Here is a 23,551-nt window from a genome sequence, read left to right as displayed (position 1 = left end):
CAGGGGGCTAAGTTCTCCCCCCTCCATCTCCATATTTGGCTTTGATGCTGAGTATTTGCACCCACTCTACTTCCTTCCTTGGGTTGCTGGAAGCAATATACATGCCCTTCCTCTGACTCTTTGTTTGTTTCAGATGTTTGTAAATTTCACTAATGGATCCTGTTTTTGCCTTGGGAGAGTTCCTGTCTTAGCCTTTGATATGCAACTTTGTATCAGGGTCCTTGCTTTGCATATGTCTATATAATAAAGGGAACTGGGGCTATGAGGCACTCAGATACTGCCAGGCATGTTGAAGAGTCTTCTAGGTCCCTTCGTTTTTGTTTCGACAAATGTGTTTCCTTAATTCCACACCGTTATTAGGAGCTGCGCTGGTCCGGTCCGCTGCAGGTCTAGACATCAGGCAGGGAAACAAGCCGCAGGAGAAACCCCTTCATGCACCTGCGCCTCCACCCCGCGCCTGTCTTGATCTCTGCCACACCCTGGCGCCCGCATCTGCCCTGCCCGCTAGAGAACGTCATCAATGCACAGATTACTGCCTGCTGGTCCTGGGGGCACAGAGAATGTTGTCCTTGAGAAGTCAAGGACACTCAGCCCCCTGTGGAGCCCACTCTGGCATGAGCCACGTGGACGGAGGCTCCACAACAGTGGGTGGAGCAGTGAGACCCCAGGATGGGTGTCACTCACGGCGTCCCCACCAGTGGGACACAGCTGAATGTGGGGCTGAGGTGAGAGCGCCCCCCTTTCTTCAGTGTGGAGGCAGCTGGGTGGTCACTCAGCCTCCAGCGAGGGTCAGGTGCCCGGTGTTCCTAGAGCCGCCTCTGGTCCCCGCTGAGCCCACCTGCACAAACCAAATGACACGTTCAGTTGTGAGCAGGACACGCTCACATTAAGGCCAATCACTGCCATCGCAGGGACTCTTGTTATAAGACAATGGAGTTGGTCAGTAGCTGGAGCAGAGGGCAGACCCCAGGGAGCCCTGAGCGCCCCCCAAGTGCCGCTGGCCTTGTGGCCATTGCCGCCCGAGGAGGAGCCGCTGCTGCCCAGCCGACCCTGTCCCCGTCACCTCACCGCAACCACGGGCAGCGAGGCCGGGACCTTCAACCACTGGACCCTCCACCCACAGCCCTGCGGGTACCAGGCCAGGCACCACCGGGAGCTGCAGGGAGCGGTAACATCACATGTGGGCACCTGCCGGAGAGGAGGGGACAGGAAGGTCATCACAAGGGAGGTTCTGGGGAAAGTGAAATGGTTCAGTGTAAAGAACGGATGTGGTCTCATCAGCAGGAATGCCACCAAGGAAGATGCATTTGCACAGCAGACTGCCCTGAAGGACAGTGACCCCGGGGAGCTCCACCACAGGGTAGGAGATGGACAGACTGGGGGGCTCTATGCTGGTGAAGGAGTAAAGGGTGCGGAGGCCGCACATGTCACAGTCCCCCCTCCCCCTGGCGTCCAGCACAAGGCAGGAAACATGCCGCAGACCAGACCCAGTACAGACGCTGTCCACGTGGCCAGGGTCCTCCGCTCTGTCACCTGCAGAATGACCAGAATGGTGGGCAGGGGAAAAGCATGAGTGTTGGGCAGATAAAATATATTATGCTCACTTTGTTAAAGATAACACGAGGAGGCCGTCACTCAGGTGATATTAATGTATGTTGGGGTGGGCTAAAGGCAGGCAGAATCCTGTAGCCTGGGGCTTGGTTTTGGGATTAAGCCTTTCCTACCCTTTTTGATGTGGGGTGGTACAATCCAATCATGCCTCAGAGAAGTGACTCTGTATTAGAGACTTCTCTATTTTGTATATTGGATTAAAGGTTGTGAAGCTACACTATAAAATGAGGGTAGAACGAGAGCTTAGGCCCTTGGTTCCTGAGGTTAGCATGAGAGAGCAGAGAGAATAGAGCCAGCAGCGGGAGGAGGCCACGTGGAGGAGGCCAGGAAAAGCAGCCAAGATGGCGGAGTGCTGAGTGAGATGCCAGTTTGTACAGAGTTTGTATCTGGGAGAAGGAAGGAGATGGGGAACTGAGGAGAATAAGGCTGGTGAGCTAGAAACCTTTGATTCTAGGAAACTCGGATAAACCAGTAGCTTTGTGAGCACTGAATGTGACTGGGTTTTGGAGCCCAGTGTGTATTTTTACTTGCCCGCCGGGTACAAGCTAGATTAAAGACTATGGCCCACCAGTTTTTGGCTCCATGGTTTCTTTACCGACTGTCCGAATCCAATGCGAACCTGCATGGGCCAGGCTGCTTTGATAGTGGCCCCGGCCCTGCCTGCTGGCTTTACAATGAGACACCAGAGAACGGGCTGAAGGCCAGGCCCAACAGCACCGACCCTCCCGCAGGAGACGGTTCCCACCTACCCCATGCGGCACCCGGTGGGCGTGGACCCCAGTACTCAGTCTCCGTGCAGGGAGAGGGGATGCGGGGTGCTGACAACCACGGGGCAGGAGAGCAGGGGGACCAGTGAGCAGAGTGGGTATCGGGGCTACGATCACGTTTCCGCAGGGCCCCCCTCACCACAGAGCCTGGAGAGGCCAGCGACGCTGAAGACAAGGAACATCAAGGAGAGGAGACCCAAGGTCAGCAGCCACCTCCACGTCGGTGCCGGGGCGACTTCAATGACCGCCACAGACGCCCAGAAAACCCTAGACCACAAGGCGGCAAGGAGACAAGAGCAGCCCGTCCACCAGCTGTGAGCTCCCTGCTCTGTGGCCGAGCAGGGCGGGCTGAGTGAGTGCGGGCTGACCTTCTCTGCCTCATCGGGTCAGTCAGCAGCAAGAAGACATGGACACGGAGTCCCAGCAACAAGAAAGGAGCAGAGGATTGGAGCTGAAGACCTGAGGGCTGGCTTTGTGTCCATCCGCCAGATAACTAGAACCACCTGCATCGTCTATGCAGCACGGGGGTTTTTGTCGTTGCTGTTTTTACCTAAAGACGTCTCTTTTTGGTCATGAAAAACATGCTTTTAAAAAAAATAAAAAAGGAAAAGCCTGGTTTTTCTCAATACACCTTTAAAGGTTATTAAATTGTTTTATATCAGGTCAAGCTGAGATTTTTAAGAACCTCATTTTTACTTTGTAATAACAATATACAAATTGATTCTTTCTAGAAAGTCAACAAACTCCAAGCACCTGTTCGTAAAGGTCTTAAATAATACTGATAATTTTTTTAAAAAGACCATCTCCTAACAACCCCTGAAAATTACCCCCGGACTTGCACCTGAGGGATTGGATTCAAGGCAGGAGGTCGGTTTGGGGTGTAGACCTTGCTGACCCAGAGGGGGCTCTGAAGGACAGGGTCCCACAGGCGGAAGACCAAGGGCAGCTCTGAGGAGCAGATGAGTCCTGATGGGAGAGGACAGACGGGCAGAGCTAAAGCCACCTCAGGTTACCACACAGAAGTGTTTGCAATGAATTTCGAAGCCTTTAGAAAATTAATATAAAATAGGTGTAACATAAAATTTATCACTTTTTTTTTACCATTGTAAAGTGTACAATTCAACGGCACTTAGTGCACAGATAGTGTTATGCAACCATCACCATGATTTAGTCTCAAAGCAATTTTGTCCCCCAAAAGGAAGTCACTTACCCAGTATTCAGTCACCCCCATCCCCACTGCCCCCGTCCACGGAGTCACTGATCTGCTTTCTGTCTCCCTTTGCCTCTTCTGGATATTTGATGTAAATGGAATCAGACCACACGGAGCTTTTGTGTCTGGCTTCTTTCACTATCACAGTGTCTTTAAGGTTCATCCATACTGTAGTATCGATGAGTACTTCATTTTCTAAATGTTCAAAGCCTATTCCACTTTATGGTTACACCACCATTTCTTTATCCATTCATCAGCTGATGGACATCTATCTGTGCATCGTATTGTCTTATAAATCATGTAGGGAAATAGCTACCAATAAAAAAGCAACAGTACTGGCCTCTATATTTAGCTATGCAGTTCCATGTGCTGTTCTTTATTTCTTCATCTGGTTGGAAATTATTTCCTAGGGTCCTTTTGTTTCAGCTTAAGGAGCTCCTTCCAGCATTACAGGTGGGTGAGATGAGCTTCCTCGGCTTTTCATTACCTGGGAATGTCTTCATTACTCCTTTAATTTTTTTTTTAAATTTACTTTTTTATTTTTCTGTTACAGTTAACACACAATATTATATTAGCTTCAGGTGTGCTGCCTAGAGATTAGACATTTTTGAGCTGCTGCCCCAGAGCCGAAGCTCATCGTGAGTCTATTAGCAAATCAGGGGAACACTGGGACCCCAGAAGCCCTCTGTCTCACTGAAATATAATCCTCACTGGTTTCACAGCCTGAAGTTACGGGGACTTCCCTTCTGGAACTCTGGGCTGAGAAGGCTGATGTTGGACTGAGATCCCTCACTCACTAGTGGGGACCTTCCCAACTGACTTATCCAGCTCAATTCTCAAAATTCTCACATGGTGTGGGGGCATCCCATTTGTGTCTCTTCCAGGCAGTCTTGACAGGACTTCTTTTTTATATTCTTATTTATAGAATTTCTGTTCACTTGGATTTTGGGTGTTTCTGGATGGTTTTTCTGTGGATTAGTGGTCATGTTGATGTGGTTGTGGGAGGAGGTACATACAGCATTTCCCTACTGTGCCTTCTTGACTGGAAGTCTCTCCTTTAATTCTAAAAAATACTTTTGCCAGAGATAGACTTTTCAGTTGAATTTTATCAGACTTTAATTTTTCATTCCACTGCCTTTTAGAATCTATTATGTCTTCTAGGAAATTGGCTGTTAATCATATTAACATATATATATATTAACATAACATATATATATGTGACTACTTACTTCTCTCTTGCTGCTATCAAGATTGTTTGTGTTTGGACGCCCACAGTATACCTAGAATATATCTCAGGGTGGATTTTTTTTGGACATGGTTGGAGTTTCTTGAGCTAATTGGATATGTAGATTTGTTCATTTCATTAGATTTGGAGAGTTTTATCCTTTACACACTTTTTCTAATGTTTTCTCTCTGTCTTCCCATTTGAGGATTCCCATGATGTGTATGTTGGTATGTTTGGTGATACCTCACAGATTTCTAAGTCTCTGTCATTTTTATTTATTCTTTTTTCTTTCTGCTCCTCAAACTGTGTAATTCTCCTTGAGCTTATTTTCAGGTGTGCACATTCTTTTTTCTGCTTATTGAAATCTGCTGTTGAAGCCCTTTGGTAAACTTCTCATTTTGGTTATTGTACCTTTCAGCTCCATAACTTCTTAATTCTTTTTTGAAATCTCTATTTCTTTGTTGATATTCTCTATGTGTTTAAGCATATGTCTCCTGTCTTCCTTTAATATTATATCCTAGGTTTTTTAAAATTTTTTTGAATAAATTTAAGAATGTTGACTTAAATACTTACTTTTATAAGCCCAAAGTCTAGGCCTCTTCTAGAATAGTTTGTCAGTTATTTTCTTTCCCCTGTGATGTGAATGAGCCAAACTTTTGGGATTCATTAAATGCCTCATGGTTTGGGGGTTTTTTTTATTTTTTTGAAAACTATGTATTTAAAACATTATTATATGATCACTCTGAAAACCAGATTGTCCTCTTCCCTGGCCACGGGTTTACCTGTTCATTGTGGGTTATGGTTGGTTGTATAGTGACTTTTGTAAACTATTTTTGTAGAGACTGTATTCTTTGTCTGTGCTCACTGAGGTCTCTATTCTGTCAGTGTAGGGGTCGGGTAGTGATTTGACAGAGATATACTGAAATGTCTGAAGACAAAAGAAAAATGGACAACATCTCCCAGATTTTGGAGCTGGGTTCTATGTGTGTGTGAGTTGGGACAAGCCTTCAACACTCATCTGTGCTGTGTACGGCTCTTGTCTTTCCCATTACTTCCTGCTCATGTAGAGATGGAGGTCAGCCTGCGGTGACCTCACGGCCCGAGCTGGACGTGCTCATGGCCCTCAGGACTCCCAGGAGGATGTGAGAGTTCTCACAACACTTACTGCCTGTGGCTCCTCCCTCCCCTGCTCTGTCTCCTGGGCTCTTCTCCACGTCCATTATTTGCCCCAGCTGATGTTTTTGCTGCAGAGACCGCTGCTGGCTCCTTGACATGAAATAGTTTTTGCACATGGTCTTTGCCTTAGTTCATTCTCTACCCTGAGAGAGTTCTGAGTTAGAAAAAATAAAGATAAGGCATTTACATCCATCCTGCAAGCAGCCACCTGGCAGGTCAAACAGAAAAACACGATTCTTTGACAGTGTCCACCCTGATTCCTCTGTAATGAACAACCCACTCACACTGGTGGCACTGCCTTCAAGGTTACAGCTCAGCTGGGGAGGGGGAGGGGCCAAGGGTAACAAGACAACACAGGGCTGTCCTGTTCAACCCCTGTTGCCTTCTTCGGTTTTTAGCATTTTCTTGATAGCTATAAACACTCTAAGTTTTTCACACTTTTGAACAAGTTGATTCTGAGAGTTTTTGTTAGTTTTTCCATTGTTCTGAGTGGAGATGAATCTTTGAAGTTTCCTAGGCCACCATTGTCTCTGAGGTCACTCCCTTCAGCCTATTTAAAGTTGTCCTTGTGCCTCACAATTCCTGGTCTTCTAAGGATGTCCAGGAAACGCATTCATTTAGTAACATTGACTAAATACCTACTTTATTCTGGGTACTGTGTATAAGAAGTGGCATCTGAACAAAAGTAACAAGTTCTCTCAGCTGTAAAGCATGACATCGCCTAGGTGTCATGGGATACAGGGGAGAAACTATAGCACAACATGGTACTTTATATTTTCTATGTGTTTCGAACACGACATTATTAATATGGTATAAAGACTGTGTTAATTTATATGGATCCATCATTACCAATTGGTTTTTCTGCTTTCCTTCCTTCTCACATGTTCCTATGACATTGTCAATGTATTCAGAGCAGGTATTTTGCTAACAGATCCAGTTATACTTATTTAAAAACATCTCTTTTTACTCCTGTACTTGAAAGGTCAATTTCCCATCCCAAATTCCTACTTTGATAGTGGTTGTCCCTCAGTCTATGATGACCACATTGCCCTGTCCGCTGACCACCACTCCTGACAGGGGGACTGAGCCACCTTCTACCTGTAGTTCCTTCCAGGTGACCTGTTTTCTCCTGTGGCTACTTTAAGGTCAGCATTTGTCTCTGCGTCTGAGGCTCCAGTGAAACATGAGTCTGTGTGGATCTCTGCAATGTTTCCTTAGTCCTGAGCCGTAGTCTCCCCACACCGTGCCCCCTCCATGTGCTCTCTTCTCCCCTCTGGACTTGAACTAGACTCATGTTAAACCTCCTCATTCAGTCACCATGCAGCTGTGGTCGCAGAATAACGGCCACACGAATACGTCCAAGCCCTCATCCCTGAGCCTGTGACTGTCACCATGCTCAGCAAGAGGGACTTTGCAGGTGTGATTAAAGGCACGGATGATGGAGTAAGGAGATTATCCTGATAGCAGGGAGGGGCTAATCGCCTCTCCTGGGTCCTTAAATGTGAACATGACTAAGAAGTGTGGGTCAGACGGAGCACTGATTTCATCTGTAGTGATTTCTACACAGTAAGATATGATCGTTCCTGTCTTTTTCAGTCTTAATGAAGTGGTGGATTTCATTAAGACATTTCAAGTTTAAATACTCTTGTATTCCTGGGATACCTAACTTGGTTAAAATATTTGCTTCATAGTATACTGAGAGATACAGTCTGCTGAATTTTCTCAGGATTTTCACATCTGCTTTCTTAAATGCGATTTTTCTATTTTTTTCTTTCTTTCTTAACTGGCGTTAGGATCGATGTTATTCATGCCTAATAAATGAGTTGTTTGGCTTTCCCTATATACCCTCCTTCTCCTGAATACTGTGCAGAAGAGCAGGAATCTTCCGGGAGGGTTTAGTGGGCTCACCTGTGAAAGGTTCTGGGTGTGGTTGGAGGGAAGCAGAATGTTTACAACTGCCGGACCTTCTTTCTTTGCCGTCTCTTCCGTTGACATAAATTTCTCCAGCTGGCAGGCATCGCTCCTCATCTCCGGCTTTATCTGTCCAACTACCAGTCAGACGACTCTCTTCTATTTCTTTCATTCTTTTTTTTATTTTTTGTGACAGAGACAGAGACAGAGAGAGGGACAGACAGACAGGAAGGGAGAGAAGTGAGAAGCATCAACCCCTCATCGCGGCTCCTTAGTCTCCTTAGTTGTTCATTGATTGCGCTCCCACATGTGCCCAGACCAGGGGGCTGCAGCAGAGCGAGTGATCCCCTGTACAAGCCAGCGACCCCTGAGCTCTAGGCAGCGACCATGGGGTCATGTCAATTATCCCACACTCGAGCCAGAGACCCCACACTCAAGCCGGATGAGCCTGCGCTCAAGCCGGCAACCTCAGGGTTTCAAACCTGGGTCCTCCACATCCCAGTCCGACACTCCATCCACTGCGCCACCGCCTGGTCAGGCTCTCTTGTATTTCTAACAGATGTCTCAGCTCAACATCTCTTACAATGAACGCCTGTGATGTGCCCTCAGATATGCTCCTTCCAGAGTCTCCCCATCTCCACTGACAGCGTCTGTCTACTTGTGTCCTGAGATGTTTGGGGACCTTGACTCCTCTCTCTCTCACCCCAGATCAACCCGTTAGGAAGCTGTAAAGTCAGTGGTGGGATTCAAATGATTTAACAACTGGTTCTCTATCCTAATACTGTTTCAAGTATAAAAAAATGATATACTGAAAGGCAGTTTATTATTTCATGAATTTAATATTTAAATAAGAATGATAAAAGAGGTACACAAAACTAGATTGTAAGAGTTTCAAATATTAATAAAAAATTTAAATAACACCTGACAAAAAACAATAAAACTGTTACTTAAGATATTTTCAGCCTGACCAGGCAGTGGCGCAGTGGATAGAGCGTCGGACTGGGATGCAGAGGACCCAGGTTCGAGACCCCGAGGTCGCCAACTTGAGCGCGGGCTCATCTGGTTTGAGCAGAAGCCCACCAGCTTGAACCCAAGGTCGCTGGCTCCAGCAAGGGGCTGCTCAGTCTGCTGAAGGCTTGCGGTCAGGCACATATGAGAAAGCAATCACTGAACAACTAAGGTGTCACAACACGCAATGAAAGACTAATGATTGATGCTTCTCATCTCTCTCCGTTCCTGTCTGTCCTTGTCCATCTCTCTCTCTGACTCACTCTCTGTCTCTGTAAAAAATAAAAAAAATTTAAAAAAAAAGATATTTTCATATTGTTCTTGATCAGGAAACAGCAGCACATGTATAATATCTCAGGGGAATTTGGGGAGCAACACAAAGCTGACACAAATGACAGCTTGTCACCCCTGGTTGTTTGGCACTTTTTCTCTTTATATGTTTGTTTACGAAGTAATAAACATAAGAGAATTAAAATGTAGTATTTCATCAAAGGTATAATGAGTTTTATGAAATTAATACGTAAATATCACAAGCATAGTTCTGTCAAACCTTTTTCACCTAGGGATGGAATGAATGTTACTATGGGCATTTAGAATGCGCTATTGCACAGATAAATGTTTAAAAAGAATAAGGAATGTAAATTTGTGATTTCCACATGGGGCGGCTGCCCAAGTGTCCACCTTGGAAGGAACCTTGATGACAAGTGCCATTTTAACAACCGGTTCACCGAACTCAACAAAAAAGTCTGTATCAGTTCTACAGAACTGGTGTGAACCGGCTGGATCCCACCACCGTGTGAAGTCTAAGGAACGAGATCCCACCACACCCACTACGTCCACCGCTCACCCCGTGGAAGCACCTCCAGCCTGGAGCCTGCACAGACCCCACTGCTCCCCACTGCCCCCCTCGCCTCCACGTCTGTTCTCAGCACAGCAGCCACAGTGACCCTTCAAAGGGGACGTCCACCTGACCAGGTGGTGGCAGAGAGGAGAGAGCGTCGGCCTGGGACGCTAAGGACCCAGGTTCAAAATGCAGAAGTCACCACTTTGAACCTGGCCTCATCCGGCTTGAACGTGGGATCACAGACATAACCCATGGTCACTGTGTTGAGCCCAAAGGTCAGTGGCTTGAAGCCCAAGGTCCCCAGCTTGAGCTCAGTGTCACAGCTCAGCTACCGCCCCTCCCTCCTGGTCAAGGCACATGTGAGAAAGTAATCAATGAACAACTAAGGTGCCACTACTATGAGTTGATGCTTCTCATCTCTCTCCCTTCCTGTCTGTCCATCCTTATCTCACTAAAAAGTAATAAAATAAAATAAAAAATAAAAGGGACGTCAGACCATGTCCCTCTCCTGCTACAAAGCACAGCTCCCACCTCAGAGCACAGCTCGTGTCCTCTAATGTCCTCAGGCCCAAGGGTGTGGCCGGGCCTCTGTGGATTCCCACGCAGGCCTCCATTAGCACTGGAGGTTCCTGCCTGGACAGAACTCCTCCACATGTCCTCGTGGACAATTCCTCATGTCCTTCACACCTTTCCTCAAGGCCACCTTCCCAGTGAGACCACACTGACCCCCCAGATCACACCGCCATCTTCCTGTCCCCACAGCCCACACTCGGGGTCGCCTTCCCCACTGCGTTTTCCCAGGACACCCCCCCTTCTGACACACATACCTTCCTGTTTACTGCGCTCATACACACCTGTCTCTCCCCACACAACACAGGCTCCCAAGGCCAGCAGTGTTCCTGATCTGACTTCAGTGATGTCCCACGTGAACAACAGTGCCACACGTCTGCACACACCCAGTCATGGTTCGCGAGTGGTCCGTATGGGGCAGCTCCCTGCGCTAGAGACGCGTCTCTATTGATGGGGCCTCAGAGCACAGCTGTCCTGTGGCGGCTGCAGCACAAGGTGCCCTCACACTGACCGCAATGCACCTGCACTTTCCCGGGCTGCTCCCCCTAAATCTACAGTGGACCCCGCTCTGCACGTCCCGGAGTCTGCACTGAGCCAGCCCTGGAGCGCAGGGCAGGGGAGGGCGGGCGGGCAGAGAGAATTCCAGCAGGGACTTCTCTAAGGTGAGGAATCCCTCCCCTCTCTGCTGACTCCAGAACCTGTTTCTTTATTTCTTGTTTTGAGAAGATTTTGAAAAGATGGAAAGAACCATCAGCCCCAAAAGGAGGAAAGAGTAGGTGATGTCTGAAAATTCTTCTGTCAATACCACAGACCCTGTGTGCAGGGACCCCCTTAGCTCTGTGGGACAATGACAGACAAGTCATCACCTGCTGCTGTCAGACAGGGACACCCAGAGGAGAATGAGACTGGAACTCCCAACAAGAACAAAAACAGTCCTATTGCTCCACAGAAACAAAGAAACAACAAATAAAGACACAGGAGAGGGGAGTGATAGGTGGACCCAGGCCTGAGCCTCAGCTGACCAACCATATGATGCCATCAGTGCTCACAGACCTGGAGGGGTCCTTTATTAGGACAAGTTACAAGGCCTGGGTGACATTTGAGTCCCTGTGATCACAGGTCCTGGTGGGACAAGGTTCTACTGAAGAGATAAGGACAAAGGAGCAGAGAGGTGACCCAGCTGAGGAGTGACCACGTCAAAGCCCCCGGTGCACTGAGCACCGACTGGGCACAGGCCCGACCACGCTCGGTCCTCACAGCCTCTCCTGTCCCTGCAACAGACTCAGCACAGCAGACACACGGGTTCTGGAAAGTTCTCAGTGCTACCATTTATTTACTCTTAAACTTTAGTGTCCTCTCCTCTAATTAACCCATCAACCCTCCATGGCAAGAACTGAAAATATAAATTCCCACCCAAAGTCTTATTTCAATAAGGGAGTAAGAAGCTGCAGCTCAGTGCTCCACGAAGTACAGACAGGGATGGGGAGGCCCAGCCCCCCTCTGCTGGACAGGGAAGTGCGGGGAGGGGACATGGGGACAGGGGTGAGCCAGCCTCCCACCTCCTCACACTATGCTGATAGGAATGCAGACACGTTCAGATGCCCTTTGCAGAGAGAGAAGTGAGAGGTTCCTGAAGTCACAAACAGGGTTGGCGGGTGAGTGTGTGTGAAGCATCTTCCGTCACTCAGTCCCCAACAAGGCAGCTGTCTCACGCTGTAGAAGAAAAGAATCACAAACAAACTCAAGTCAGTAATTGTAACTGGTGACATTCTCAATAGTTCACCTCATGCTCAAAATGTCCCAGAGAATCCTCATCACCCAGTCCTGTCCTCTCTGTCCCAACCCCTCCCATCAGGGTCTCACCTTTAGAAGCTGTGAGAGACACATCAGAGCCTTGGGCACTGTCACTGCCTGGGGTAGAACACAACAGGACGTGGTCAGAGCCCCCAGGACAGGAGAGTAAAGGTGGAACTATGGAGGGTGGGGTCTCCCATAGGTTCGGTCACCATGGTCACAGGATCTCAGGGGTCACCCCTCCATACTCACTGGCAGCCTGAGCGTAGCTCCCTCCTCTCCCACCTGTGGGAAGAAAACATCCCGTGAGAGACCAGGGAGGAGGCAGGGCCCTGAGGTCCTAAAGGAACCCCTAGTCCTGGGCCCCAAAGAAGTTTTCAGAACTGAGTACAGACCCAGGGCAGAATCAGGAAACACAAGGGAAGTATATGTGTGGGGACTGGACCACCCATCCTTCTGAAGGTCTGTCCTCAGCAGGACCCTCCCCTCTGACTGTTGGGAACAAGGTCCCTATCACCTGACTCATCAAGGTGCTAAATCTGTCTCTCATGTTCACACGTGCCTCACTAAAGAGTCAGTGTTAGCAAACATCCTCAGACTAAGTAACGTCATGTGTGAGGAGAGTACTTCTCTTTAATAAAGTGTACACACTTCTTCTTGGGCTTAAAACCCCCTGTGGGGGGCCCTGGTCGGTTGGCTCAGTGGTAGAGTGTCGGCCTGGCCTGCGGAAGTCCCTGGTTCGATTCCCAACCAGGGCACACAGGAGAGTCGCCCATCTGTTTCTCCACCCCTCCCCCTCTCCTTCCTCTCTGTCTCTCTCTTCCCCTCCCACAGCCTAGGCTCCATTGGAGCAAAAAGATGGCCCGGGGGCTGGGGATGGCTCTGTGTCCTCTGCCTTAGGCGCTAGAATGGCTCTGGTCGTGACAGAGCGATGCCCCAGATGGGCAGAGCATCGCCCCCTGGTGGGTGTGCCGGGTGGATCCCGGTCGGGCGCATGCGGGAGTCTGTCTGACTGCCTCCCTATTTCCAGCCTCAGAAAAATGCAAAAAAACAAACAAACAAACAAAAAACCCTGTGGGCCTGACCAGGTGGTGGCGCAGTGGATAGAGCATCGGACTGAGATGCAGAGGACCCAGGTTCGAGACCCCGAGGTCACCAGCTTGAGCGTGGGCTCATCAGGCTTGAGCAAAAAGCTCACCAGCTTGGAACCAAGGTCGCTGGCCCCAGCAAGGGGTTACTCAGTCTGCTGAAGGCCCACGGTCAAGGCACAATCAATGAACAACTAAGGTGTCGCAACAAAAAACTGATGATTGATGCTTCTCATCTCTCTCTGTCCCTGTTTAAAAAAAACCAAAACCCTGTGGGACAAGAAACTCAGACCCCACCCTTCCCTACCTGAGCGCCTCCTCCTCCACATCACAGCCCCCACCACAGCTCCAGTGACCACAGCTCCAAGGAGGACCAGGACAGCAACGGTGACAACAGTGGGGACGGTGGCCTGAGGAGGCTCTGGGAAGAGAAGGGAAGGTCAGGGCCCTGACCCCCAGGCCACAGACCCGACTCTGCTGAAGTCCTCCAGAGGCCCCTGCTCCCTGAGAAGAGGCTCTGTGCCCACGTCTCCTCCTCACCCCATCTCAGGGTCAGGGGCTCGGGCAGCCCCTCGTGCTGCACATGGCACGTGTAGCTCTGCTCCTCTCCAGGGGGCACCGCCACGGCCGCCCACTTCTGGAAGCTCCCGTCCCCTGCAGGCCTGGTCTCCACAAACTCCATGTCCTGGGTCAGGTCCTGCGCGTCACGCTGCCAGGTCAGGGTGATCTCCGCAGGGTAGAAGCCCAGGGCCCAGCACCTCAGGGTGACCTCACGGTCAGAGATGGGGTGGTGGGTCACGTGTGCCTTTGGGGGGTCTGAGGAGGAAGGTGAGAAATTCAGGAACTTTTCATCCCTCATGGGCCACTCCAGCAGCACTCCTGTGACCATCCTGAGTGGACAGAACAGCTGGGGTGGGGGAGGGAGCACAAATCCCAGACATCAGACTGGACAGAGGCACCTGGGATGATCTAGTCTTTGGAAAGTTCTAGAGTCAGAGGGACACAGCCTAGGGTAGCAGGCAGGTCTCTGAGGGGAGAAAAAGGATTTCTGGTCCTGACCTGGGTGGAGACCAAATTACTCTGAAAAGCCGGATCGGACCTCAGACACACTGGGTTGGGACAGAGAACTAGGCCTGAGGGAGAAAGTCCCCATGGGTCCCAAGGCCACTGCCAGGGTCAAGGGGAACCGCAGATGGGTTATTTTAGGGTTGGTCTCCCCTCCATCCCGAGATACAACACCGTAATTGTCCCTGAGAGAAGGGGGAGTCGCTGTCTGGTTCCGGATCTGAAAATCCAGGGGACTAGATGTTCCGACCCAGTGGAGGGTGTTTTGACCCCGGTCCATTTCCTGTCTCCGTGTAGGAGCCACAGCCCGAGGGGAGAGGAGGGAGCCCCGCGGCCCGGGTACCTGCGCGCTGCAGCGTCTCCTTCCCCTTTTCCAGGTAAAGGCGAAGCCACTCCGCGCACTCCCCCTCCAGGTAGTTCTTGAATTGCTCCGCCACACCGGCCTCCTCCCACTTGCGCCGGGTGATCTGAGCCGCCGCGTCGGCCGCGGTCCAGGAGCGCAGGTCCTCGTTCAGGGCGATGTAGTCGGTACCGTCGTAGGCGTACTGCCAGTACCCGCGGAGGAAGCGCCCGTCCCGCCCCATTTCACAGTCGGACATCAACTGGAGGGTGTGAGACCCTGACCCCGCCCCGCGGTCAGCCCCGCCCACTAGGCCCCGCCCCCGCCCCGACCGCGGGGATTAAACCGAAACCGAAAACGAAACTGGGTCAAAGTCCCCGCGGGCTCCTCCCGGGTGGGGTGGGGGGTCCCGCGGTCTCAGGTGCAACTCGGACCCGGACACTCGGGCGACCCCGGCCCGTCCGTGGGGATGGGGTCGTGACCGGGACCCGCCCGCGTGGCTCACCGTCCTCGCTCTGGTTGTAGTAGCCGCGCAGGGTGTTCAGGTTCACTCGGAAAGCCTGTGCGACGTCCTTGGCTCGCCGTGTCTCGCTGTCCCAATACTGCGGGTCCTCCTGCTCCACCCACGGCTGCTCCATCCACGGCGCCCGCGGCTCCTCCCTCGGGATCGCAGCGTCGCTGTCGAACCGCACGAACTCCGTGTCGTCCACGTAACCGACTTCGATGTACCGGGGCTCCCCGCGGCCGGGCCGGGACACGGCGGTGTAGACATATCTCATCGAGTGGGAACCTGGCGTCGGAGAGGTTCTGAGACTCGCGACCCTTACCCGCGTGGGTCCCGGGAAAAGGTAAAGGGGCCGGGACAGAGCAGGGATCAGGATGGGGCAGAGGACACGCGCCCTCCCCGGGGTCCTGCGCCTCCGCCGGGTCCCTTCGCTCCTCCCGGCAGAGGCCGTTCCCTCCCGACCCGCACTCACCTGCCCAGGTCGGGGTCAGGACCAGGGACCCCGAGAGCAGCAGGAGGAGAGTTGCGGACCCCATCACCCGCATCCTCAAGGTCTGGGGGAAAATCTGTGTCGGGCGGGTCCGCGGAGACCTAAAAAACCGGGAACGACGGGGAGGCTGATTGGCTTCTCTAGAAACCGGTCACCCAATGAGAGTGACATCTGTGGACTCATCATGAGTATCCAGGAAGGAGGACCCGACACAAGTTGTAAGAGACAGAAGTGAAACCCCAGGAGATGGGGACTCCCCAACACTGACTTTTCCCACCCAGACTCCGCCCTCGCGCTGAGACCCTGAGAGTCAGGGCTGGGGACCCAGGACTGTGCCCTGACCCCTCCTCCTGCGCGGAGAGCTCTTTGTCCCCCGGGTCCCTGAGTCCTGACCCAGGGGCTGTGTGAGGAAACCACGGAGAGACCCCCAGGCTGGGCCCCACCCTTCCTCCTCTTCTCTTCCGGGAAACCCTCCTCCTGAAATGGACTCCCTGCCTCCACCCCTTATCTCACCCCCCTGGACTCTTCTAGAAGAAAACTCACCCCAGGTAACCTAATGTCATAACTCACCCTGGGAATGGAGGTGGAGGGACAGGGGATTCTCTTAACCCTGGAGGAGCTGTGTCTGAAAACACCGGATGGAGAATCTCAGAGACCAGTCTCCCTGTTGTCTGTGAACCCCAGTGGGGAGCACAGTCTTGGAAACCCTGAACATCAGGAAGCTGATCTGTAAAGAAGTGATTTTGGCCCCTTGGTACAGAAATGTGTCTAACCAGCACTGCAGTCAGACTCACAGAGCTCCTGAATTCTACTTCCCACACAGTGTGTCTGTGACTCGGGATTGTTACATTGTGAAATGATCTTCATTCCATAGCCCTGAGTTTGTCTGTGAGTCCCCCACGTCCTCAATACAGAGAAGCCCAGGGAAGCCGTGTGTCACTGTGCATTTCAACAGGGGCATGTACAGAAGTTACAAGTGCTCAATATGGTCATCTGAATGATGGAGAGAGAGAAGGAAGGTTGTCTGGAGGCGTCCCCAACCTAGGGCAGAGTGAGGAAAGTTCAGAGAGGGTGTCAGGGAGCCTGGAGCCTAAGTCAGCCTTCAGAGAGGCAATGGTCCTGCCTCAGTTTCCCTGTTGTTCTCAGTCTGACGGGAAGGAGCCTGTGAGAAGCGAGGTCCCATTGTAAATGGGGCAGCAGGTTTGAGAGCACAGCAGTGATGCCATCAGTCAGTTATGCTCCCTCAGGCTGAGGTCTGGGTGTGCATTCTCACGCTGCCACGTGACCTAGTGGAGGAAAGAATGACAAGAGAGGAAAAGGGAAGAACTGCTGGACCAGCACCTTTACGTAGACGAGAAGGGATGAGGCCTCGAGCACCAGCAGAGGGACGGCTCTGGCTGGGAGTGTGGACAGCTCACCTGTGGTGAAGTCTCCAAGTAGACAGTGTTGGAATTCTGTAATAATCGTCTTCTAATGTGTTCAGTTTTCTCAGTGAAGCAGGAAACAAGGTCACTGGCAGTAATGAGATGGGGAAGGAGGGTGGGTGTTTGAGCAGAGGATGGGGGAGACTGAGGGAGCCGTGCAGGGACAGGATGATTGTGGGCAGCAGTGTGGACCCCCTTGTGGTCTGGGTCATGATGTTAATGTGACAGCATCCACGTGTCTGTGTTGTCTCCAGCCTCCTGTAGCTGCACGGGGCAGGTGCAGGGAGGGCAGAGGTAGAATTTCTTGGCTGTGAAGTTTTTCCAAGCAAGGGTGACAAGGCAAGGGAGATCAAGGGAAGGATAGAAATGCTGTCTCATGGAATTGAAGATGAGTGAGGAGGGAGGAGAGGACATCGAGGGGTGAGGGACGGTGACTAGATGGTAGGATAATAACCTGGGATCCCAGTGGGCTCAAAGGATTGTGGGAGTTGATGTAGCACAGGGTGGTCTCAGGCCTGGGAAACAGGCACATTTGTGATGAATGGTTTGCTGACATTACATTACACATGTGATCAATAATCATATCAGTGTTTCCAGAGCTTAGGCCGCCCTGCGGGGTGAGTAGGGAGATGGAGGGCAGAGTGTGGGGAACATGGCATGGAGACTGTGGGAGGGCTGGGTTATTGGCAATGACAAGTCTAGGGGATGACAAGGGAGGGGGCCCAGGAAGAGCAGAGCAGAAGGTCATGGAGGAGAGGAGCTCAGGGAAGTGAGGAGCCAGGGACTGAGCATCCTCTGCTGTGTGTGTTCTGCCCCTGCTGTAAAGTGATCACAAACCGAGTGGCTTTAAACAGCAGCCCTTTATTATCTCATGGGTTTTATAGGTTACACCATTGTAATGTCCTCGTTGGGGTGAGAATAAGGGGTCAGCAGGTTTCTGCCCCTCACTGGAACTCTGGAAGAATCTACTGCCAAGCTCATTCTCTATATTGTCTGAACTCAGATTCTTGCAGATGTGGGACTGAGTCCCTGTTTCCTCGGTGGGTGTCAGCTGGAGCCACCCTGAGCTCCCAGGGGGTGTCTTCAGTCCTGGAACGTGGCCCCCACAGCACACACAATCCTTCCCCCACGTGGAACCTCCCTGCCTCCCCTCACCCTCATCTCTCCTGCAGCATCTCTGACTCCAGCCAGAGAAACCTCTCTGCTTTTAGGTTTATGTGACATGATCAGGCCCAACCAGGTGATCCAGGATGGTCTCCCTGTCCTAAGGTCCTTAACCTTTATTACATCACCAACCCACCTCCAGGCCCAGGGCCCAAGGTCTGTGGGAGGGGAGACACCCCCATGGTAGGACTTCAGAGGGAGCCGTGTCCTCAGGGAGACCCAGGTCCCTGTCAGAGCTGCAGGAGGAGGAACACCCTGGGAGGACTGTGTGGATTTGGCTGACCCTGGGCTGAGACCTCCGGGGGACACAGTGGGAAGGTTTCAAGAGCTGGGGAGGGGGTGTGAGGGGAGACAGAGTAGGGGTGCACAGACAGAGCCTGTGGAGATGACCGTGCAGGATGTTTGGGGACCAGGGGTGACTGAGACAGACAGGGGAAAGGAGAGAAGGAGGGTTAGTCCTGGTGGATTCAGGGCAGATGGTGGTGAGTGTGAGAGAGGGAGGTGGGAGGGGCAGGGGTCTGGGGCTCTCACTTGGGCTCTGTCGGTGGGGATGACGAGGTTTGGGGTCATCAGTCTTAGTTCCAGTGTGTAGACCCTGATTGTGGGGTACAATCCCTGGTGGAGGAGGGGTGTTACAGGGAGTCCATGGATTCACTGTTGACCCTTGTAGGATGGGGGGGCACTCACACCAGCTCTCAGATCTAACCGTCACCTGCTTCGGAAGAGACACTCCTGGGGCACCAGGTGTGACCCTGGCACAGGGGCCTCTTCTGTCCTGCTGAGGGGACAGAAGGCTGCGGCAGCTGGGGTCCTCATCCCAGTAGAATCAGTGTGTATGTGCACAGGGTGGATGATGATGTAGACATTAGAGAGTTGCTACCAAATTAGAGATACTTTTTAAAAACTTGATGTGAAATCTGACCTTTAGAGGATAATGAAGATAATTTTATGTGATCTTTAACTTAGAAAAGATTTGAGAATTAATTTTCCCCGTTGTAATATTATTACGGATAGGAAGAAATGTTCTTACTGTTGGGAGACGCATGTGGATGTGTGTAGCAACGAGGGTCATGATGCCAGCACGTGACTTTCGAGGGATTTGGCAAAAGTGATGCAAACATTATCTTTTGTTTTTCAAAATGTACTTTAAAGCTGTAGTCGACATACAACACTGCGTAGGTTGCAGGTGTACAACATAGCGATTAGGCGTTTATACGCCTTATGGGGTAGTGACCTCAGTAAGTCAGGGAGCTGCCTGTCACTGTGCTCAGTTATAAGGATGTCACTGGCTGTGTTCCCTGTGCTGTACTTTGCATCCTGTGACTTATTTCATAGCGGGTCATTTGTACTTCTCAGTCCTTCTCAATCCTCAATTCTGTCACTTTGTTTTTGCCTACTAACCGCCCCCCTCACCTGTGGCAGCCATCAGCTTTTTTGTCTGTTTCTGTTTCATTTCCTTTGTTTTTTGGATTCCACAGTTAAGTGAAATTATACAGTGTTTGCTGTTCTCTGACTTATGTAACTAGCGTGATACTCTCGAAGTCCTTCTCTGCTGTCACAAAGAGCAAGAGTTCCTTCTTTTTCATGGCTGATTAATTCCACCATACACATATAACACACCTTGACTCATTCATCCGTCCGTGAAGAATTAATTTGCTTTCATACCTTGGCGACTGTAAGTAACACTGCAGTGAACATAGGGAAGGATTTATCTTTTTAAATTAATGTTACTTTGTTTAGATAAGTCCCCGGAAGTTTTTTGTTTTTATTTTTTTTTTATTTTTACAGAAAGAGGGATAGACAGGCACAGACAGACAGGAACGGAGAGAGATGAGAAGCATCAATCATCAGTTTTTCGTTGCTACACCTTAGTTGTTCATTGATTGCTTTCTCATATGTGCCTTGACTGTGGGACTTCAGCAGACCTAGTAACCCCTTACTCGAGCCAGCGACCTTGTGTCCAAGCTGGTGAGCTTTTCCTCAAACCAGATGAGCCCGTGCTCAAGCTTGCGACCTCAGGGTCTCGAATCTGGGTCCTCCACATTCCAGTCCGACGCTCTATCCACTGCACCACCGCCCAGTCAGGCAGTCCCTGGAAGTTTTAATTTTTGGAGGAATCTCCATACTTTCCCGCAGTTTACAACCCTCCCCCCCCACCCCCCCCACAGAGCGTGACCTTCTCTCCACATCCTGGGCAACGCTTGTGTTCTGTTGCCATTTGGAGAAAGGGCCGCTCTGCAAGCTGTGCGGCGACACCTCATTGGGTTGTGATTGGCATTTCCCTGGTGACTACTGGTCTTCAGTATCTATTCACGTATCTGTTGGCCAACTCCATGTCTGTTTTTGAAAAAAAAAATGTCTATTCAGGCCCTCTGTTCATTTTTGTAAATAAACTTTTAAAAATTAAATTTATTGGTGGGGTGTAGGAAAATGGCTGGGAATTAGACTGTGGTCCTGAGACAAGTCTGTGGTGTGGACTTTGGAACACCAAATCCTGTGGGGGCAGAACGCAGCCCCCGCAGCACTGATGAGAGTGTTTATAGGAAACAGCTGATCCCTGTGGTCTTTTCCTGCACACCTGAAAGGTGTTAACCCTTCTCTGCATCTGAATCCATTGTAGACTAATCTGACCAGGCTCTGCTAATGTGCTTGATGAACAAAGAGACCAATAAATAAACAACGAGGCTGCAGAGATCTGGGCTCTCAGTCCTGGAGGCCGGGAGTCCCCTGGACTCGTCTTTTCTCTATGTTGTGTCTTGTGTGTGTTTTCTTAAGTCCTGCAGCGCCCTCCTCTCCTGCACCTCACTGCTGAGCTGGTCTCGGCAGTGGGGGACATTGATTAATAAAATTACATAGGTTTCAAGTGTGCAGTAGTTCTCTGTGTATCATCTGTAATTGCACTGGCTGTCCACCACCCGGTCACATCATCCGTCACCACTTCCTGACCTCCTCTGCCCTTTACTACCCCACGTCCCCCTGCTCTGGTAACCACTGCGCTGTTGTCAGTTTCTATGAGTTTTTTCATTTCTTAAAGATTTTATTTATTGATTTTAGAGAGAGAGAGGAGAGAGGAGTTGGAAGCGAGAAGTATCAACTCATAGTTGCTTCACTTTAGTTTTTCATTGATTGATTGCTTCTCCTATGTGCCTTGACCAGCCAAGCCCAGGGTTTTGAACCGGCGACCTCAGCATCCCCGGTTGATGCTCTATCCACTGCGCCACCACAGGTCAGGATCTATGAGTTTTTGTTTATTTGTTCATTTGTCGCTTTCAGTTTTATATCCCACATATGACTGAAATCATATGGTTCTCGAATTTTTCTGTCTGACTTATTTCGTTTAGCGTGATGTTCTCAAGATCCATCCATGTTGTCACAAATGGCAGGATTTCATCTTATGGCTGCGTGCTATTCCATTGTATACATGTACCACATCCTCTTCATGTAATGACCCATCGAAGAATAACTGTGTTGTTTGCATGTCTTGGCCACTGTGCATAATGCTGCAATGAACATAAGGGTGTATATATCTTTGCAAATAAATATTTTCAAATTTCTTGGGTAAATATCCAGTAGAGGGATTGCTGGGTCATAAGGTAGTTCTACTCTTTAATTATTTTTTATAAATAAATTTTTATTAACTTTAATGGGGTGACATCAATAAATCAGGGTACATATATTCAAAGAAAACACGTCCAGGTTGTCTTGTCATTCAATTCTGTTGCATACCCATCACCCAAAGTCAATTGTCCTCCGTCACCTTCTATCTAGTTTTCTTTGTGCCCCTCCCCCTCCCCCTCTCCCTCCTTCCCTCCCCCCCTCCCAAAACCACCACACTCTTGTCCATGTCTCTTAGTCTCGTTTTTATGTCCCACCTATTTATGGAATCATGCAGTTCTTGGTTTTTTCTGATTTGCTTATTTCATTCCCTATAATGTTATCAAGATCCCACAATTTTATTGTAAATGATCTGATGTCATCATTTCTTATGGCTGAGTAGTATTCCATAGTATATATATGCCACATCTTCTTTATCCAGTGTTATATATATATATATATATATATATATATATATATATATATATATATATATATATATATATATATTTACAGTGATTAAAGCCTTTAAGCAAACTCTTGGCCAATACAACAAGAATGTATAAAAGAGTAGTGTCCTTAACATGTTCACCAAGTGCAAGTTGGCACCAACACCATTCCAAATCCCTGCAAATGCAACCCAACCCCAGTTCAGTCCGTTTACTCTTTAATTTTCTGAGGAGCCTCATGGTGTCTTCCACAGTGGCTGTACCAGTCTTCATTCCCACAAGCAATGAATGAGGGGTTTTTTTTCTCCACAACCTCTCTAACACTTGTTATGACCTGTCCTGTTGGTAATAGTGATTCTAACAGGTATAAGGTGGTATCTCATTGCAGTTTTTTTTTTTTTTCATTTTTCTGAAGCTGGAAACAGGGAGAGACAGTCAGACAGACTCCCGCATGCGCCCGACCGGGATCCACCCGGCACACCCACCATGGGGCGATGCTCTGCCCATCAGGGGGCGATGCTCTGCCCATCCTGGGCGTCGCCATGTTGCAACCAGAGCCACTGTAGCGCCTGAGGCAGAGGCCACAGAGCCATCCCCAGCGCCCGGGCCATCTTTGCTCCAATGGAGCCTTGGCTGCGGGAGGGGAAGAGAGAGACAGAGAGGAAGGAGAGGGGGAGGGGTGGAGAAGCAAATGGGCGCTTCTCCTGTGTGCCCTGGCCGGGAATCGAACCCGGGTCCTCCGCACGCTAGGCCGACGCTCTACCGCTGAGCCAACCGGCCAGGGCCTCATTGCAGTTTTGATTTGCATTTCCCTAATAGCTAGTGAAGAGGAGCATCTTTTCATATATCTGTTGGCCATTTGTCTGCTTGGGAGAAGTGTCTGTTCAGGTCCTCTCCCCATTTTTAAAATTGGGTTGTTTTTTCTTGTTGAATTGTATGCGTTCTTTCTATATTTTGGATGTTCACCTGTTGTCAGAGCTGTTGTTTGGAAGTATCTTCTAGTCGGCTGCCTCTTTGTTTTGCTGTCAGTTTCTTTTGCTCTGCAGAAGCTGTTTACTTTGATATAGTCCCATTCATTTTGTGTGTGTGTTTTAAAACATTTTATTTAGAAAGAAATATTTTTAATTTACTGTGTTGACGTGATTACAAGTATCCCACGCATTATAAACCCTCTGCACACGGCATTGCGCCCCCGTGCCCCACGCGAAGTCTCTTTCCACCCCCACACCACCCTCTGCCCCTCCCCCTTTCCACCCCTCCCTCTCCTGGGCCTGTTGCTACCTTGTTTCCTGTATTTCATGTGTTCTATGTATATA

At 50.0% G+C, this 23,551-nt stretch overlaps 1 protein-coding gene across 4 annotated transcripts in view; it reads right to left on the bottom strand.

The window, feature by feature from the left end:
* LOC136387813 (patr class I histocompatibility antigen, A-126 alpha chain-like) overlaps positions 1-23,551 on the bottom strand; it is a 192,054-nt gene that overhangs the window by 17,356 nt on the left and 151,147 nt on the right. Inside the window, exons 1-8 of one of the 4 annotated variants that reach the window (XM_066359886.1) lie at positions 15,587-15,715; positions 15,115-15,399; positions 14,613-14,888; positions 13,745-14,020; positions 13,512-13,625; positions 12,369-12,401; positions 12,186-12,233; positions 11,729-12,035 (exon numbers count right to left, since the gene is read on the bottom strand). The exons of 1 other annotated variant lie outside the window; for it this stretch is intronic. In XM_066359886.1, the coding sequence (XP_066215983.1) occupies positions 12,031-12,035; positions 12,186-12,233; positions 12,369-12,401; positions 13,512-13,625; positions 13,745-14,020; positions 14,613-14,888; positions 15,115-15,399; positions 15,587-15,659 (1,110 nt within the window). In that variant the 5' untranslated portion in view covers positions 15,660-15,715 and the 3' untranslated portion in view covers positions 11,729-12,030. Of the gene's footprint in view, positions 1-11,728; positions 12,036-12,185; positions 12,234-12,368; positions 12,402-13,511; positions 13,626-13,744; positions 14,021-14,612; positions 14,889-15,114; positions 15,400-15,586; positions 15,716-23,551 lie in introns of those variants that run through there. 2 more of the 4 variants (XM_066359879.1, XM_066359880.1) reach the window with 2 other exon arrangements.

The sequence above is a fragment of the Saccopteryx leptura genome, chromosome 1, assembly GCF_036850995.1.
Source record: "Saccopteryx leptura isolate mSacLep1 chromosome 1, mSacLep1_pri_phased_curated, whole genome shotgun sequence".
Classification (NCBI taxonomy): Eukaryota; Metazoa; Chordata; class Mammalia; order Chiroptera; family Emballonuridae; genus Saccopteryx; species Saccopteryx leptura.
The sequence above is the reverse complement of the archived record's forward strand: the minus strand, read 5'-3'. Positions and strand labels throughout refer to the sequence as shown.